The sequence below is a fragment of the Heloderma suspectum genome, chromosome 4, assembly GCF_057233095.1.
Source record: "Heloderma suspectum isolate Gila_16-S chromosome 4, 16-S_ref, whole genome shotgun sequence".
Lineage (NCBI taxonomy): Eukaryota > Metazoa > Chordata > Lepidosauria > Squamata > Helodermatidae > Heloderma > Heloderma suspectum.
Genome location: NC_139461.1, coordinates 267,145,346 through 267,161,235, shown reverse-complemented (window position 1 = coordinate 267,161,235; position 15,890 = coordinate 267,145,346). Strand labels below are relative to the sequence as shown.

The following is a 15,890-nucleotide window of genomic DNA, read 5'->3' as shown; positions in this document are numbered from 1 at the left end:
GAGTTGCAGTCCAAAACATCTGGAGGGCCACAAGCTGCCCTCCCCTGCTACCTTCAAAGATCCACCCTTTCCCACTGGAGCTGGAAAGCTCAAAAATGTAAGAAAGAACTTCGGATAGGAGACAATGGAATTATTAAGGCCAGTTCTCTGACCTGCAGCGAAGACTGCCTCTGATATACGACAGAAAGAAATGCAGTTTGAAACTTCAGAATATTTGCCATGTGGAGTGGAATGAGACATCCCACACTGGAGTGACAAATGAATTCTCTCTGCTACTTTAGAATGATTCCCATCCTCAGAAATTCTGTATCTGCATACCTGTAAGAAGTGAATGAGGTAACACAAGACCAATCTATTAAGCTGTGGCAGGAGTTCCACTACCGCTACAGCAGCATCAGGGTTCTCATAGTTGCTGATACACTCTTTGTAGAATTGCTGTGGGATGACAGGTTCCTCCAACTCCCGGTACCATAGCTTCAGCAAAGAAGCTTCAAGGACAAGAAGAAAAACAAGAGGCACTTTCAACAATAAAGGCTTATCAGAATCTGTATGCTGTTTGACAGGGCGGTCTCACAAAGACTGGGTTTGCACTCAGTGTTTGAGTGTGTGTTGTTGTTGCTCTGTGGGTTGTATGTTGAACCATGGGCTAGCATGTTGTCTGAACCCCAGACATCTTCTGCAGGGTGGCTTGTTAACTATGCAGCATGGCTTATTTTCTCAAACAAGCCACCTTAAGAACCCATTCTTTGTTGTTGGGTTGTTCAGGGTGGTTAACAAGCAATACTGGATGGTTAACAAGCCACCCTGAAGAAAATGTCCTGGGTTCAGACAACATGCTAACCCATGGATCAACAAACAACCCATAGTTCAACAACAACCCATACTCAGCCACTGAATGTGGGTTAGCGTGTTGTGTGAACAGCCCCAAACAACCATGTGGTACTTACTGTTCCCAAGTGAACTTTAACTGAATAAGAATACAACACTCCTTTCGGCTCCTCACACTAAACTAGAAAATTGGCACTGTTCTTTCTCAGTGGAAAGATAGCATTATCTAATTTCTTGAGATCTACTGTAACAGATCTTTGAAAATCACAGGACGCATCTTGAAGGGAAGTGGCTTAGGGCAGCAATTGTTCTTGGCTTCAGAAGCTTTGCAGAAGTTGAAATATGAGGAATGAAACATAAAAACCCAAGACATATAAATACTAATCTAGCAGACCTCTGTCTAAACTTTCAGTCTGAATGAATCACAAGGCCTCTCCGAACACAGCAATGCAGTTTTTCCATACCGGGTATATTGGGATCACTAAGGTTGTTGGGAATCTTCCACTGATCCACCTGTAGTTTTAGTGCATTGACTTCATCGATGTCACCAGGAATTCTGGAAGCAGACACAAAGAGCCAGCAATAAAGTTCAGTTACAGAGGGAGCATATTACATATATCCAGAAACAAGAGACATTAGTATGGGTGAGACTAGACATTAGTTGGAGTATCTCTGAGAGGCAAACACAGACTTCTTTGATAAGAGCGCTTGTGTTCAACAAGTGGAACCTCCAACAAAATGTTGCAGTGTGGAGAGGTCCTGTTCAGGGTTCCAGACAGACAGCCATGTCCTCTTCCAGGACAATCTATTTTCCCCCTCTCAGCAGTCAGACACTATTCCACACCTATTACTAAACACGCTCAGTCCTCATTAGGCTGTTTCTAGGTTCTCCCTTTATTTTTTTCCTAAAGTTTCTGTTGTACTTCTCCAAACCATGGGGTTTTCTCAAGCTTTCTGATACCTCCTCTCTTGTATGTGAGTGATGCTGTTTAGGCTACATAAGGATCCACACTCTGAGAATAAGTTCGCTATTAGTCTTTAGAACGATTTTTTAAGTAGCCTTTGCCAAAACAAACACTGGTCTTACTGGTATAATAGAAATGTTTGGGGTGTTATTTTTCTGGGAATGCATTTCTCAGCAATGACCCAAGTATGAGAATATTCACTACCACAAAGGAACTCACTTTCTACAACTATGACTTTAAAACTACCATAAATCAAACTCTGAATGTGAATGGTTTGAATTTAAGTGGGCTAAAAATGTTTCCCCCCAGATGTGTGACAGAATTTGCTATACAACATTGCAATTTGTGGCCAATGGACACTGTCCAATTCTTTGTAGTGGCTATGTTCTTCTATAAATGTTTGTATTTTTATGACTTGTTTCCAGATATGGTTTACTGCCCTGAACCTTCAGGTCAGAGTACAAGTTTAAAATAAAAAACAACGAATCCCTAACTAATTTCCAATGTTCCTTGCCTTTGGAAAGCTCCAGGCTGGAGTAATATCTATTTTGGGCAGGAGAGGAGAATGGGCAGGGGAAGCTGTAGGAAACACATGGACAGTGGCACCCACAGGTCTCTTGCAGTTTCCTTTCCCCATCCCAGCTACCTCTGAGGAAGCTAGGAGTGGCTAAGGCCTTCACTGACATTGTAATATACTGGGAAAGAGGAAATCAGAAAATATGCATGCAACACTGCTGATGTGGTTACTGCATCTTTATTGCTATAAAATAGCAAAGAAAATCCATAGTGAGCGATACGGGAAAGTGGAGATAGCTCATTTGCCTCAAAACTTATCCCTAGCTTAGTTTGTTAAGCAACCACTACTTTACCCAGAACCATTTTTTTGTAGCAAAAGGCCCTTTATTGTGGGCTTTCTGAAACTGTTTTGAACCTTACAGAGAAAGCCCGTGACAGTTTCGCTGCTAAACATACTTGAATCCTCAAGGAACTGCCTTGACTTGTCCAGTCTAACGATTCAATGGAAGTGCTATATTGCCAAGAACATTTGGGGAGGTAACCATTCTCACAAGCAATTTTTGCCTTTCTGTAAATTTCTGTATATACAAAGGGGGGAAAGTCCTAATTGTGTTGTTGTGTGCCAAAGGACTAATGCATCTTCATCTTACTTTAGAATTCCACATCGAGATGGAAGTGTTGGCCTTAAGCCAGAGTTACACAGCTGGGGATGGTAACTTAACTGAAGGATACAACTGGCTCATTATCTTTTCAGGACTAAAATGGGGGCAGTCACTATTTTGCTTCTTGGCATTCAGGAGCAGTGGCCAATGCTTGGGCAGCTCATTATCTTTTCAGGACTAAAATGGGGGCAGTCACTATTTTGCTTCTTGGCATTCAGGAGCAGTGGCCAATGCTTGGGCAGCGCTGGGGGTCATAGCTGCTGAATCTTCAGGTTAAAATCTCTTTAATGCTAGAAATAATGGGCATACTCCTGAGGCTGTTTATCAAGTATCAATCTGCCCTGGAGCAAGTTCATAAGCACTAGCATAGGGCAACTGGTTTGGAAGCAACTGATGAGATGCACAAGTTCCCCCAGGCATCATAAATCTTTTGCTGTGGTGTAGATATGGCTTCCTGTACTGAAACTGTTTGTATAAATGTGGCTTGAGAGGATGCAGTTGCACGTAGGCTTGGAGGAAGAAATCTAATGCGGGTCGAAATATGGGTCAGCTATATAGTGTTGATTGCATCAATAATGAATCACTGAAGTAGCTCCAGGAGGCCAGGCTCACCTGAATATTCCTTCTGTCTGTTCTCCCCCCAGTTCGAGAACTTGCTGAGACAGCTGTGTCTGTACCCAAGGCAGCTTGTTATCTGGATACATGTCCTGCTGCCGTAACATAATTTCCTCCAGAGAGCTGCCAAACAGTGAGGGTGTCACAATTGCATTCTTGGCATGTATTATCTCTTCAACAGTAGGCTTCCGGAGGCCCTATAAGCAAAACAAAAAATTATTTTGTGGGACACTGAGATGATGACGGGACACTGGGATGAATAAACATTGCATATGAGCCACCAATCACCTAGAATGCTCCCAGGTAGCCTCTTGAGAGGGGAACACATTTTGTATGTACTGGGCCAGTTCACATGTCATGACAAGCCACCATGGGTTAATTAACCCTCAGGGTGCTGTGGTGTGTGCCAGCCACCATTTCGAATACACAAGCCCTGGCCAGCGGTTGCTGTGGCTTGTCATGTCATGTGAACCGAGGTGGGAAGAGTCGTGCAAGGGTTAAACAACCCTTGTATAACCCTAGGACAGACCATGGATTATCCCACTCTGAGGTGGGATAATGAGGTGGGATAATGGGAGTTTTCAGAGGGAAAAAGATGGAGATTAGAAAGAGGGGAATATCGGAGGTTCTTGTGAAGTAATGGATGATGCTACAAAGAGGGTGCTATCTTCTACAGAAATGAATAGTTCTAGAAGGTTGAATAATTGTTAAATTTATCTTCCTGATTTTTTGCTCATTAAAAAAGACATATTAAAAAAGGTGATTAACATTTTTTCTTCTTAGATTTCCTGCCTTAAAAAAAGGCAAAGCGGAGCATCTCTGGTATTTCGTTTCCAGTTCTTTCACAGACTGGTGCCTGCACCTTTCCAATCTGATTCTTATTACTATCAAAATAATGGCAATAGCAGTAAAAAGCCCAAAAGAGAAAAGGATGTGAGGAGGATTCACTTAAGATACTAGATTAGAATTTCATGACTGACTCACCTTTTTGCCTCCAGTGACTGCAACCTTTTGCAGCTTCCTGTAACAGTATCTGGCATAAGTGCTGATAGGCAGACCTAGCAGACAGAAATGAATACACTGAGCAGTTGTAGAGCACCATTGGAGAATTTCAGTGTGGAGAAAATGGCCCCAGAACAGAAATTTCTGTAGATTCTCCCTAACTGACCCTCAAGCTTATCTTCAGCAAATGATAAAGTGAGTGTTATATAGACCTTACTACTGTTCTGATGTGCAATAAATGTGCACTTGTTGTGGTCAATTGAGACATCTTTCCCCAATACAACACTTCTGCTGTGGTGTTATTTTGTTTTCCTAGCACTCAAAACCGTTATATCCCCCAATTACTTCATCTATTGCAGGGGTGAGCAGACCAGACTTGTGGGATCTATTTTGTTCTTACTAGCATGCTGACATCTATTAACTAGAGCTAGACACAAAATGATGGCTTGGGGAGAGGGGGTGGGAGCAGATACAATTATCTACTACCCCATGTACCATACACTAGGATATGTACAAATCTACAGTTACCATAGATCAGGGACTCTAATACATCACTCTAAAAAACAAGGATCTAGTCAAAAGCAGCCAATTAGTACTCCTATTTAACAGGTAAGGAACCCTGAGGCTGGGAGATAAGCAATTAGTACAAGACCAGCCAGGGCAGAGGTTTGTTGTTGTTTTTATTGTTCTTGAATTTATTGTTTTATCCCCTTGCTCTTGTTAAAGTCAGAAACCCTTTAAGATCTACCTCCAATGATCTACTAGTGGATCCTGGTACACATTTGGACTGCTAGTGAAAAATCCTGCCTTCTATTGCAGTTTGGGGTGCAGTAAGAAATGTAGTTGCCCTGGTGACAAGTGGTATACTCTTTCTCCCAAAGGCTATGCCATTTTGTGAATTTGTTTTACTTTTTAAAAAGATCTTTAGTTTTTTTCAGTGCAGGAGCTCATGTAAAAATCTTTATTACTAGAAAAGCAACCTTTTCCCCATAGCAATGTTCTATATTTTGGGGGGAAAATCCTCTAAATATATATTTTTTGTTCTAACCTGTATGCTCCCCCTTCTTTAGCATGGTTCTGAAGCAGGTAGGCGGTTCCACGTGTGAAAGAAGTTACTAATGTTTTGTGCTTCCAGAAACAGGGCCATCCCTACATTAACCAGAGCGAGGCAGCCTGGGTGCTATCGGGATGGTAAAACAAAAAGCGATTGTGTAGCACTCCTAAACAATCTGTCCAAATTGGGAACAGGCAATGAAATGGCAAATAAGGTTCAATGTACAATTTACAATTTTATGTACATTGGGGCAAAAAATCCTCACTTCCTACATATACATTGATCAGGTCTGGGTTGGCAGTGACTGACCAGGAAAGGGAACTTGATATTATGGCGAAATGAAAACATAGACCCCGTGTGCGTAAACTGTGAAAAAAAGGTTAATTATATACTAGGGATCATTATGGAAGGGACTGAAACTGAAACTGCCAGTATCGTAATAGTGTTATACAAAATTAAGGTACGACCACCCTTGGAATACTGTGTACAGTTCTGGATGCCACATCTCAAAAGGCATATCATAGAACTGGAAATGGCACAGGAAAAGACAACCAAAATGATCAGGAGGGCTGGAGCAACTTGCTTATGAGGAAAGTTTACAGCATTAGCTTAGAAAAACATGAGTAAGTGGGGGACATGAGTTATATCAAATTATGCATGGTGTGGAGAAAGTGAAGAGAGAGATATTTTTCTCCCTCTCTTACAATACTAGAACCTGGTGTCATTCCATGAAGATGAATGGTGGGAGATTAAGGCAGACAAAACCAAGTATGTCTTCACACAGAGCATAGTTAAACTATTGAATTCATTATCACAAGGTGTGGTGATGGCCATCAACTTAGGTGGCTTTAAAATGGAACTGGAGAAATTAATGGAAGCTAAGCCTATTGATCCCCTTCATGGATCACTGCCTTGTTGTGGCGAAGGGGCTTGCGTAACTCAGTGAATCCATAAGCTATGCCGTGCAGGGCCACCCAAGTCGGACAGGTCATGGCAGAGAGTTCTGACAAAATGTGGTCCACTGGAGAAGGAAATAGCAACCCACTCCAGTATTCTTGCCAAGAAAACCCCATGGAACGTATCACAAGGCTAAAAGATATGACGCCGGAAGATGAGCCCCTCAGGTCGGAAGGTGTCCAATATACTACTGGGGAACGGCAGAGGGAATTTCCAAGTAGCGCCAGAAAGAGTGAAGTGGCTGGGCCAAAGCCAAAAGGACACTCAGCTGTGGATGTGTCTGGTGGTGAAAAGAAAATCCGATGCTGTAAAGAACAATATTGTTTAGGAACCTGGAATGGAAGATCAATGAATCAAGGTAAGCTGGAGGTGGTCAAACATGAGATGGCAAGATTGAACATCAACATTTTGGGAATCAGCGAACTGAAATGGACAAGCATGGGCAAACTTAATTCAGGTGACCATTATATCTACTACTGTGGGCAAGAATCCCTTAGAAAAATGGAGTAGCACTCATAGTCAATAAAAGGGTGGGAAAAGCAGTACTGGGGTACAATCTCAAAAACGATAGAATGATCTCAGTACGAATCCAAGGCAAACCATTCAACATCACAGTAATTCAAGTCTATGCCCCAACCACTGAGGCCGAAGAAGCTGAGATTGATCGGTTCTATGAAGACCTACAACACCTTCTAGAACTAACACCAAAAAAAGATGTCCTTTTCATCATAGGGGACTAGAATGCCAAAGTAGGAAGCCAAGAAATCACCGAGATAACAGGCTAGCATGGCTTTGGTGTACAAAATGAAGCAGAACAAAGGCTAATAGAGTTTTGCCAAGAGAACACGCTGATCATAGCAAGCACTCTTTTCCAACAGCACAAGAGGCGACTGTACACATGGACATCACCAGATGGTCAATATCGAAATCAGATTGATTTATGTCCTTTGCAGCCAAAGATGGGGAAGCTCCATACCATCAGTAAAAACAAGACCAGGAGCTGACTGTGGCTCAGATCATGAGCTGCTTCTTGCAAAATTCCGGCTTAAATTAAAGAATGTAGGGAAAACCACTAAATCATTCAGGTATGACCTAAATCATATCCCTTATGGATATACAGTGGAGGTGAGGAATAGATTTCAGGGATTAGACCTGATAGACAGAGTGCCTGAGGAACTATGGACGGAGGTCCGTAACATTGTTCAGGAGGCAGCAACTCAACCCATCCCAAAGAAAAAGAAATGCAAGAAAGCCAAGTGGCTGTCTGATGAGGCTTTACAAGTAGCTGAGGAAAGAAGGGAAGCGAAAAGCAAGGGAGAAAGGAGAAGATATATCCAACTGAATGCAGAGTTCTAGAGAATAGCAAGGAGAGACAAGAAGGCCTTCTTAAATGAACAATGCAAAGAAATTGAGGAAAATAATAGAATGGGAAAGACTAGAGATCTCTTCAAGAAAATTGGAGATCTCAAGGGAACGTTTTGTGCAAAGACGGGCATGATAAAGGACAAAGAAGGCAGGGACCTAACAGAAGCAGATGAGATTAAGAAGAGGTGGAAAGAATACACAGAAGAACTATACAGAAAAGATCTGAATGTCCCTGATAGCCATGATAGTGCGGTCACTGAACTTGAGCCAGACATCCTAGAGAGTGAAGTCAAGTGGGCCTTAGGAAGCATTACTAACAACAAAGCTAGCGGAGATGACAGTATTCCAGCTGAGCGATTTAAAATCCTAAAAGATGATGCTGTTAAAGTGCTGCACTCAATATGCCAACAAATTTGGAACACTCAACAGTGGCCACAAGACTGGAAAAGGTCAGTTTACGTTCCAATTCCAAAGAAGGGCAATACCAAAGACTGTTCAAACTACCATACAATTGCACTCATTTCACATGCCAGCAAGGTTATGCTCAAAATCCTACAAGCTAGGCTTCAGCAGTATGTGAACCGAGAACTACCAGAAGTACAAGCTGGGTTTTGAAGAGGCAGAGCAACTAGAGATCAAATTGCCAACATTCGCTGGATCATGGAAAAAGCAAGAGAATTCCAGAAAAACGTCTATTTCTGCTTCATTGACTACGCTAAAGCCTTTGATTGTGTGGATCACAACAAACTCTGGCAAATTCTGAAAGAGATGGGAGTACCAGACCAACTTACCTGTCTCCTGAGAAACCTGTACGAGGGTCAAGAAGCAACAGGAAGAACCAGACACGGAACAACCGATTGGTTCAAAATTGGGAAAGGAGTACGATAAGGTTGCATATTGTTGCCCTACTTATTTAACTTATATGCAGAGTACATCATGAGAAATGCCGGGTTGGATGAATCACAGGTCAGAATTAAGATTGCCGGGAGAATTATCAACAACCTCAGATAAGCAGACGATACCATCCTAATGGCAGAAAGCGAAGAGGATCTAAAGAGCCTCTTGTGGAGGGTGGAAGTGGAGAGTGCAAAAGCTGGTTTGAAACTCAACATTAAAAAAACGAAGATCATGGCATTTGGCCCCATCACTTCCTGGCATAAAGAAGGGGAAGAAATAGAAGCAGTGACAGATTTTATTTTCTTGGGCTCCAAGATCACCGCAGACGGTGACTGGAGCCATGAAATTAAAAGACGCTTGATCCTTGGGAGGAAAGCTATGGCAAACCTAGACAGCATAGTAAGAAGGAGAGACATCACCTTGCCGACAAGAGTCCGTCTAATCAAAGCTATGGTTTTCCCAGTAGTAACATATGGCTGCGAGAGCTGGACTATAAGGAAGGCTGAGCGCCGAAGAATTGATGCTTTCCAACTGTGGTGCTGGAGAAGACTCTTACGAGTCCCCTGGACTGCAAGGAGGTCAAATCAGTTCATCCTAAAGGAAATCAACCCTGAGTGCTCATTGGAAGGATAGATACTGAAGCTGAAGCTCAAATATTTTGGCCACCTAATGCGAAGAGAAAACTCCCTGGAAAAGACTCTGATGCTGGAAAAAATTGAAGGCAAAAGGAGAAGGGGACGGCAGAGGATGAGATGGCTAGATAGCATCACCGATGCAATGAATATGAACTTGAGCACACTCCGGGAGAGAGCGGAGGACAGGGAGGTCTGGCGTGCTATGGTCCATGGGGTCACGAAGAGTTGGACACGACTTAACGACTGAACAACAACAGCAACAACAAGGCTATCAATTGCTACTAGTCATAATGGGGTTGGACTCAATGATCTTATAGGCTCCTTCCACCCCTACTATTCTATGCTTCTATGATAATGGCTGTATGCTACCTCTAGGATCAGAGGCCCCATGCATCTCAATATCAGTTGCTAGGGAACAGAAGTGGGAGACTTCTATCGCCCTCCGGATCTGCTTCTGGGCTTCCCAAAGGCATCTGGTTCGCCACTCTGGGAAACAGGATACATGACTAGACAGATGTTTGGTCTGATCCAGCAGGGCTTGTCTTATGTTCTTATGCCAAGTATTTCATTTATTATATTTTTTATCACCATTAAGAAAGCCATTGGGATGTTCTGCATCATGTACCTACATTTTCTGGGGCTGTCTCTATCTAGAAGAGCTAGACATCTTTCCATATCAAAATAGACAAGCAGAAACAGAGGAAAGACAGAATGCAGCATATGGTAATATTAACAAGTACCTGCTCAGATAGAAAAACATTTCCAAGCATAGAGGGCCATGAGGCCAGCCAGAACATGGTGACAGAAGATTTCTATAGATTCTGTGAATAATAAGTTTTTTGAGCAGAACTCTGCTCCTTTAAAAGAAAATGATAGACCCAGTGGAAAAAGGAGCTCTTTTAGTGCTAGGTAAGATAGCAATGCAGTACTACCTGTCTACACCTAATCATTTTAAGACTATTTAAAATGGCTTATCAGTTATCAGACTTAATTCATAGTTCCAAACTAGACAAAAAAAAGAAGCCCATCCACTATAAACACAGAGGAGAAATCTCGCAAAATTAATGCTTCTACTGGACTTCCCTAAGGTTGGGACTGGAAGCCAATGATTAACTGATCCCATTTGGATGGAGGGTTCCAGATTGCTCTATAAATGTAAAGCTGCAGCCCTATGCATGTTTCTTTAGAAATATATTCTACTGAAATAAATGGGACTTTAAATGTGGTTTAAGATTGGCTATATATAATTAAATACTGCTCTATCAAATGTTGTGTACACATTTTACCAGCAGCAATTTTGCATTTCCCTCCATTCCTGATGTTTGCACAAGTCCTGGATTTGATTTTTCTACAATACAGCACATTCAACTATATTTGAAATCAGTGGTACACAAACACAGACTAATGTAACTGTGTCTTTTCCTTATTAGCCACCATTCTTTTTACCTTCATCCTCTGTGTTTTGTTTCCTCTTTTTCCTGGATTTTGAGTTCTTTTTGTTTTTCAGATCCAGAAGCTCCTTAATGCGCTGGGTAACTGAAAATCCAAAGCATCGTTGATTGAGTGATGGCAAAAACATTGTATGCTCACTGCCCTCTTCTATCTTTACATGGTGAGCTATGGCGGAAGAGGGCCTTGTGTTTATTGAATTCACACATCACAAAATCAGCTCTCTGTATCCCCTCACCCCTGCTAGGGTAATTTTGGTATGTTTTCATGACATGTCAAATGATTCTGTTTGTCAGCAGTCATCAAGATCAGTAATGTGAGCTTGAGGACTAAACTGAATACCACACAGATCAGTTGAACAATGAATGTAATAGTGAGAAGGTTCAGAATTTCAAACATTCTTTCTCAAATTATTAATTTGACTAAAGATCAGCTGGAATGTTTACCACTCCCAAACTTTTGAGACCTGTCAGGATTATGGCTCCTGTTGGGCTTTATAATATTTGATGATGGGGATATAAGAGGGGTATGCTTTCTTAACTGACTGGTGAAGCCTCCTTGTTAATCATTTCGTTTCAGTAACCTTCAGAATAACAAACAACCTGGGGGCGGCGGGGAACACTTGCATTGTAAATTTTCTCTACACTTTCTCCAGCATTTAGCTCAATATATACCTGAATTTCTTGGAACTTTTGAACAGAGTTAACTCAACCCCTCTCAAATGTATACAAATAGAGCAACATTAAAATAAATATTTGATTATATGAGCTTTGACTTACAATCCTGATAGTAGCTTCTCACCAAGTTCTAAAACAGGGGCGTGCAACCTTTTTTGTGTCGAGAGCCACATTCCCTCATGGGTAATCTGTTGGCAGCTGCATGTTGGCAGTGAGCAGGGCTGAAGCCAGCGGTGGGCAGGGCCAAAGCCAAAATTGGGTGGGTTACTCCCTTTCTCTTTCTGTCCCTCTCTTTTCTTTCTCTTTCTGCCACCCCCTTTTCTCTCTTTCTTCATTTCCCCAACAGCGGGCTGCCAGGAAAGGGACAGATCACTCTTGCCAGAGGTCTGAACTGATCGCCTGCAGAAGGCTTCTGAAATTAGCTGAGGGCTGCATGAAACTAGGCCGGGGGCTGCAGGTTGCCCACCCCTGTTCTAAAAGAACTTGCAATACATTTCTCCTTATGCTTTAAAAATATGAGGCTAAATATTTTGATTCAGTGAAATTAATTATCTGCTATTATATCCAATGGGAAAAGGATCAACCCTTTAAAACATTGTAAGAACGCTTCTCCTTACCAGATCTCCAAGATCAGAACAGATAGAGGCCTACTTTGTGCAAAAAAGCCAGATAGCTGTTTCCTTGTGTAACACCTACTCTATTTCACCATACAGGAAAGAAATAGCTGTTTGGTTTTAATCCTGCTGGATAGTTTTGAGCACCTTTGCTATCAGAATGTACTGTACTTTATTACAGTAACCTTGGCCTGTTAAAAATTACTCTTCTCTTGTAGTGCCCAGTATTTCACAGGCATAATAAAATACATTACATTTTCTATACATTACATTTAAATACATGACAACCCACACTCATGGTTGAGTATGGGCTGAGTGTGAGCTGTTGCTGCACTGTAGGTTGTTGTGTTGTGTGAACCTTCGTGAGTTGTTTGTGGTTAACAAACCATTGTTTGTTAACATGGTTTGGTTCACACAGCACAACAACCCACAGTTGAACAACAATCCATGCTTCAATAGCAACCCACACTCAAACCATATTCAACCTTGAGTGTGGGTTGTCATGTTGTGCGAACTCAGCCATTGTCTTGCAGGTAGAAGTAAGTTATAAAATGTGTTTTGCCCTAAACCTGGAAATGAAAGCAGAGCCTAGTTCTCCTGAACAGCATCTCTACTCGATTTGTATTATACTGCAATGCATTTCACTCTTCTTGGATAAGGCACTTACTGTTTTCATCATTCACTTGGCTGAGATGACGATAGATGTAACCTTCCAGGTAAGATTGGAACTTGGGTGATGGGGAGAAAAAGGCTAGACTGATGGCCATGAGTTCCCAGCCCCATGCCAGGCTTCGGTAGCACATATTGTCTGTTGTTTGTCTGATTAGTTGTATATATAGCTCATCCCGTAAACCTTGAATGCTCCAGCACTTGGTGACAGTGATCAAAGCGACATGATCCCGGTCCATCCGAGCTTGCCGGTCACCCATATAGACTTGTACCAGTTTAAATATTTCACAAGCTTCCTTTTTGATGGTGTGGTTGCTGGTGATAAGCATTGGTTTTTTGATGGAGCCACCATTCCAGGAGAGCATGTTGGCAATGGAGAGCCTTCGACGAAAGATACCCTGAGTGTGCATGTTTAGGTTTTTGGAAGCCCAGTCAGCCATGCTGCTTTGAGAAATCGGCTTCCGTATGGTGTGGAAGGGAAACTGATACACCATGTTGGTGCCAGGCTGGTCATTATTCTCTTGCTGGGAATCGGACTGTATGGTTCCAGACTGCAATGGAAAACAGACAGAAATTGTGAAAACAGCATCTCAGCTGAACAGCTAACAACTAGTCACTCCCAAAAATGGGGAAAGCCTTGACAGAAGACCCAGTTTCTACATCAGCCTTGCCCAACCTGGTGCATTCCAGGTGTTTTGGACTACAACTTCCAAGATTCCTGACCATGGGCCATCCTGGCTGGGGCCCATGGTCAGGAATGGGAGTTGAAGTCCAAAACATCTGCAGGGCACCAGGTTGGGCAAGGCTGGACTATTCCAACAGCTTGGGAAACCCAATCTCTAGCTTCTATTTTGTTCATTTAAAAAAAACCCCTCACACTCTGTGGAACTGAACCCAAATCCATCCTCCTTTCTAACAGGTCCTCTGAAGCTCCAGTTTTCCCTCCATCAGTGTCTTCCTTGTGTATCTGTACTGAAGTGAGAGTTCTATACAATCCTTTTAATGGTCATTTTATTTCCTCTACTTTGCTTTTTATGTATTGCAATGGCCTCTGTGCACTGCTAAGGACAGCTGGGGAGCTCTGGGTGCTGGCAGATGGACAACAGGATCAGGAATGGGTTCTGGAGTGAGTTGTCACAAGGAGAAGAGCTGTTCCCACTCGTGCTGTTGATAAGATTCTTATGCTGGATCCTATTTGTTGCTCTCTCAATGCATTGGGTTATAGCACTGGGCTATGAAGAGCTCTCTCTGAGAATTTTTCTGCACTGCCAGCTCATATTAGAAATTATTAGCAACATTTATGAACATATTTTCTTCTCAAATATATATTTTGGATTACTTTATTTGCTTTTTTGCTCTAAGATTTCAACATTTTCCAATATTGCTATATAAAGGATAAGTGCTAAAATATCCTAGGGATTTTGTTTTTAAGCTGAGTTTTTAATCATTTTAAGACACAGGGCTTGTTAGAAACCACCAAGTAAGTATCATAGGTATTATAAAGGATGGAAGTTGCATAGCAGCTCCAGTGCCAGCCTGCCTCTTCCACAAAGTGCTGAAATGGGTAGATGGGAAAGGAGGAAGGGGGCCTCATAGGTTGCTTGCATGGTAGCAATCCTTACCCACCTATAAAAAGGGTAGAGTGAAAGGGGAGAGGAAGGAGGCCCAGTTTAGTCCTTGGAGGTAGCCAGGGGACTGTAAGCAGGGTACCTCTAATGTCTTCTAGAAATTAGATGTCAGTGAATGGACTGCAGCAAGGGGCATGTCACAGGAATAGCCATGTATGGGAAAAACACCAATCAGGAGGGTTAGGCCCTATAGATTCACTAGCCACAGACTTTAATACATCAACTGAAAGTAAAAAACCAGGTAAAAAACCAGAAAAACTGTGATTACAGGTTTTTCTAAGTTTATAAATAAAATACTCCCAAATTATCCTCTGAAGATTTTATCATGACTGAATGTTGTCCTTAATTGTTAGATCCCAGAGAATGTAAAATGGCAAGTACGATACAGGGACTTTCTTATATGTTCAGAAATACTCCAGTGCTTAATATTCAGTACACATACACACACTTACTTTGTCATGCTCCACTAAGAAGCAGAAATACATTACACACAATTTTACTTTGCAAATCAGTTAAAAAGTGACCCACATCTCTAAAGCTCTAAAGTTTCATATTAGAACTTCAAACACATAATTCACAAGTGACTAGATATAGTAGTAAATATTGCTAAATCTGCCAAGTGGAAGATTCCTGTTAGTTTCAACCCTCTTGTTGTTGTTGTTCAGTCGTTAAGTCGTGTCCGACTCTTCGTGACCCCATGGACCATAGCACGCCAGACCTCCCTGTCCTCCGCTCTCTCCCGGAGTGTGCTCAAGTTCATATTCATTGCATCGGTGATGCTATCTAGCCATCTCATCCTCTGCCGTCCCCTTCTCCTTTTGCCTTCAATCTTTCCCAGCATCAGGGTCTTTTCCAGGGAGTTTTCTCATCGCATTAGGTGACCAAAATATTTGAGCTTCAGCTTCAGTAGCTGTCCTTCCAATGAGCACTCAGGGTTGATTTCCTTTAGGATGGACTGACTTGACCTCCTTGCAGTCCAGGGGACTCATAAGAGACTTCTCCAGCACCACAGTTCGAAAGCATCAATTCTTCGGCGCTCAGCCTTCCTTATAGTCCAGCTCTCACAGCCATACATTACTACTGGGAAAGCCATAGCTTTGATTAGATGGACCTTTGTCAGCAAGGTGATGTCTCTGCTTCTTACTATGCTGTGTAGGTTTGCCATAGCTTTCCTCCCAAGGATCAAGTGTCTTTTAATTTCATGGCTCCAGTCACCGTCTGTGGTGATTTTGGAGCCCAAGAAAATAAAATCTGTCACTGCTTCCATTTCTTCCCCTTCTATATGCCAGGAAGTGATGGGGCCAGATGCCATGATCTTAGTTTTTTTAATGTTGAGTTTCAAACCAGCTTTTGCACT

General features: G+C 42.2%; 1 protein-coding gene across 1 annotated transcript in view; it reads right to left on the bottom strand.

Annotated features, from left to right (window-relative positions):
• LOC146348674 (rho GTPase-activating protein 39-like) overlaps positions 1-15,890 on the bottom strand; it is a 110,940-nt gene that overhangs the window by 4,262 nt on the left and 90,788 nt on the right. The window contains exons 4-9 of the mRNA XM_084853747.1: positions 12,904-13,456; positions 10,943-11,032; positions 4,571-4,644; positions 3,584-3,783; positions 1,293-1,384; positions 319-488 (exon numbers count right to left, since the gene is read on the bottom strand). Of these exons, the coding sequence (XP_084709873.1) occupies positions 319-488; positions 1,293-1,384; positions 3,584-3,783; positions 4,571-4,644; positions 10,943-11,032; positions 12,904-13,456 (1,179 nt within the window). The remainder of the gene's footprint in view (positions 1-318; positions 489-1,292; positions 1,385-3,583; positions 3,784-4,570; positions 4,645-10,942; positions 11,033-12,903; positions 13,457-15,890) is intronic.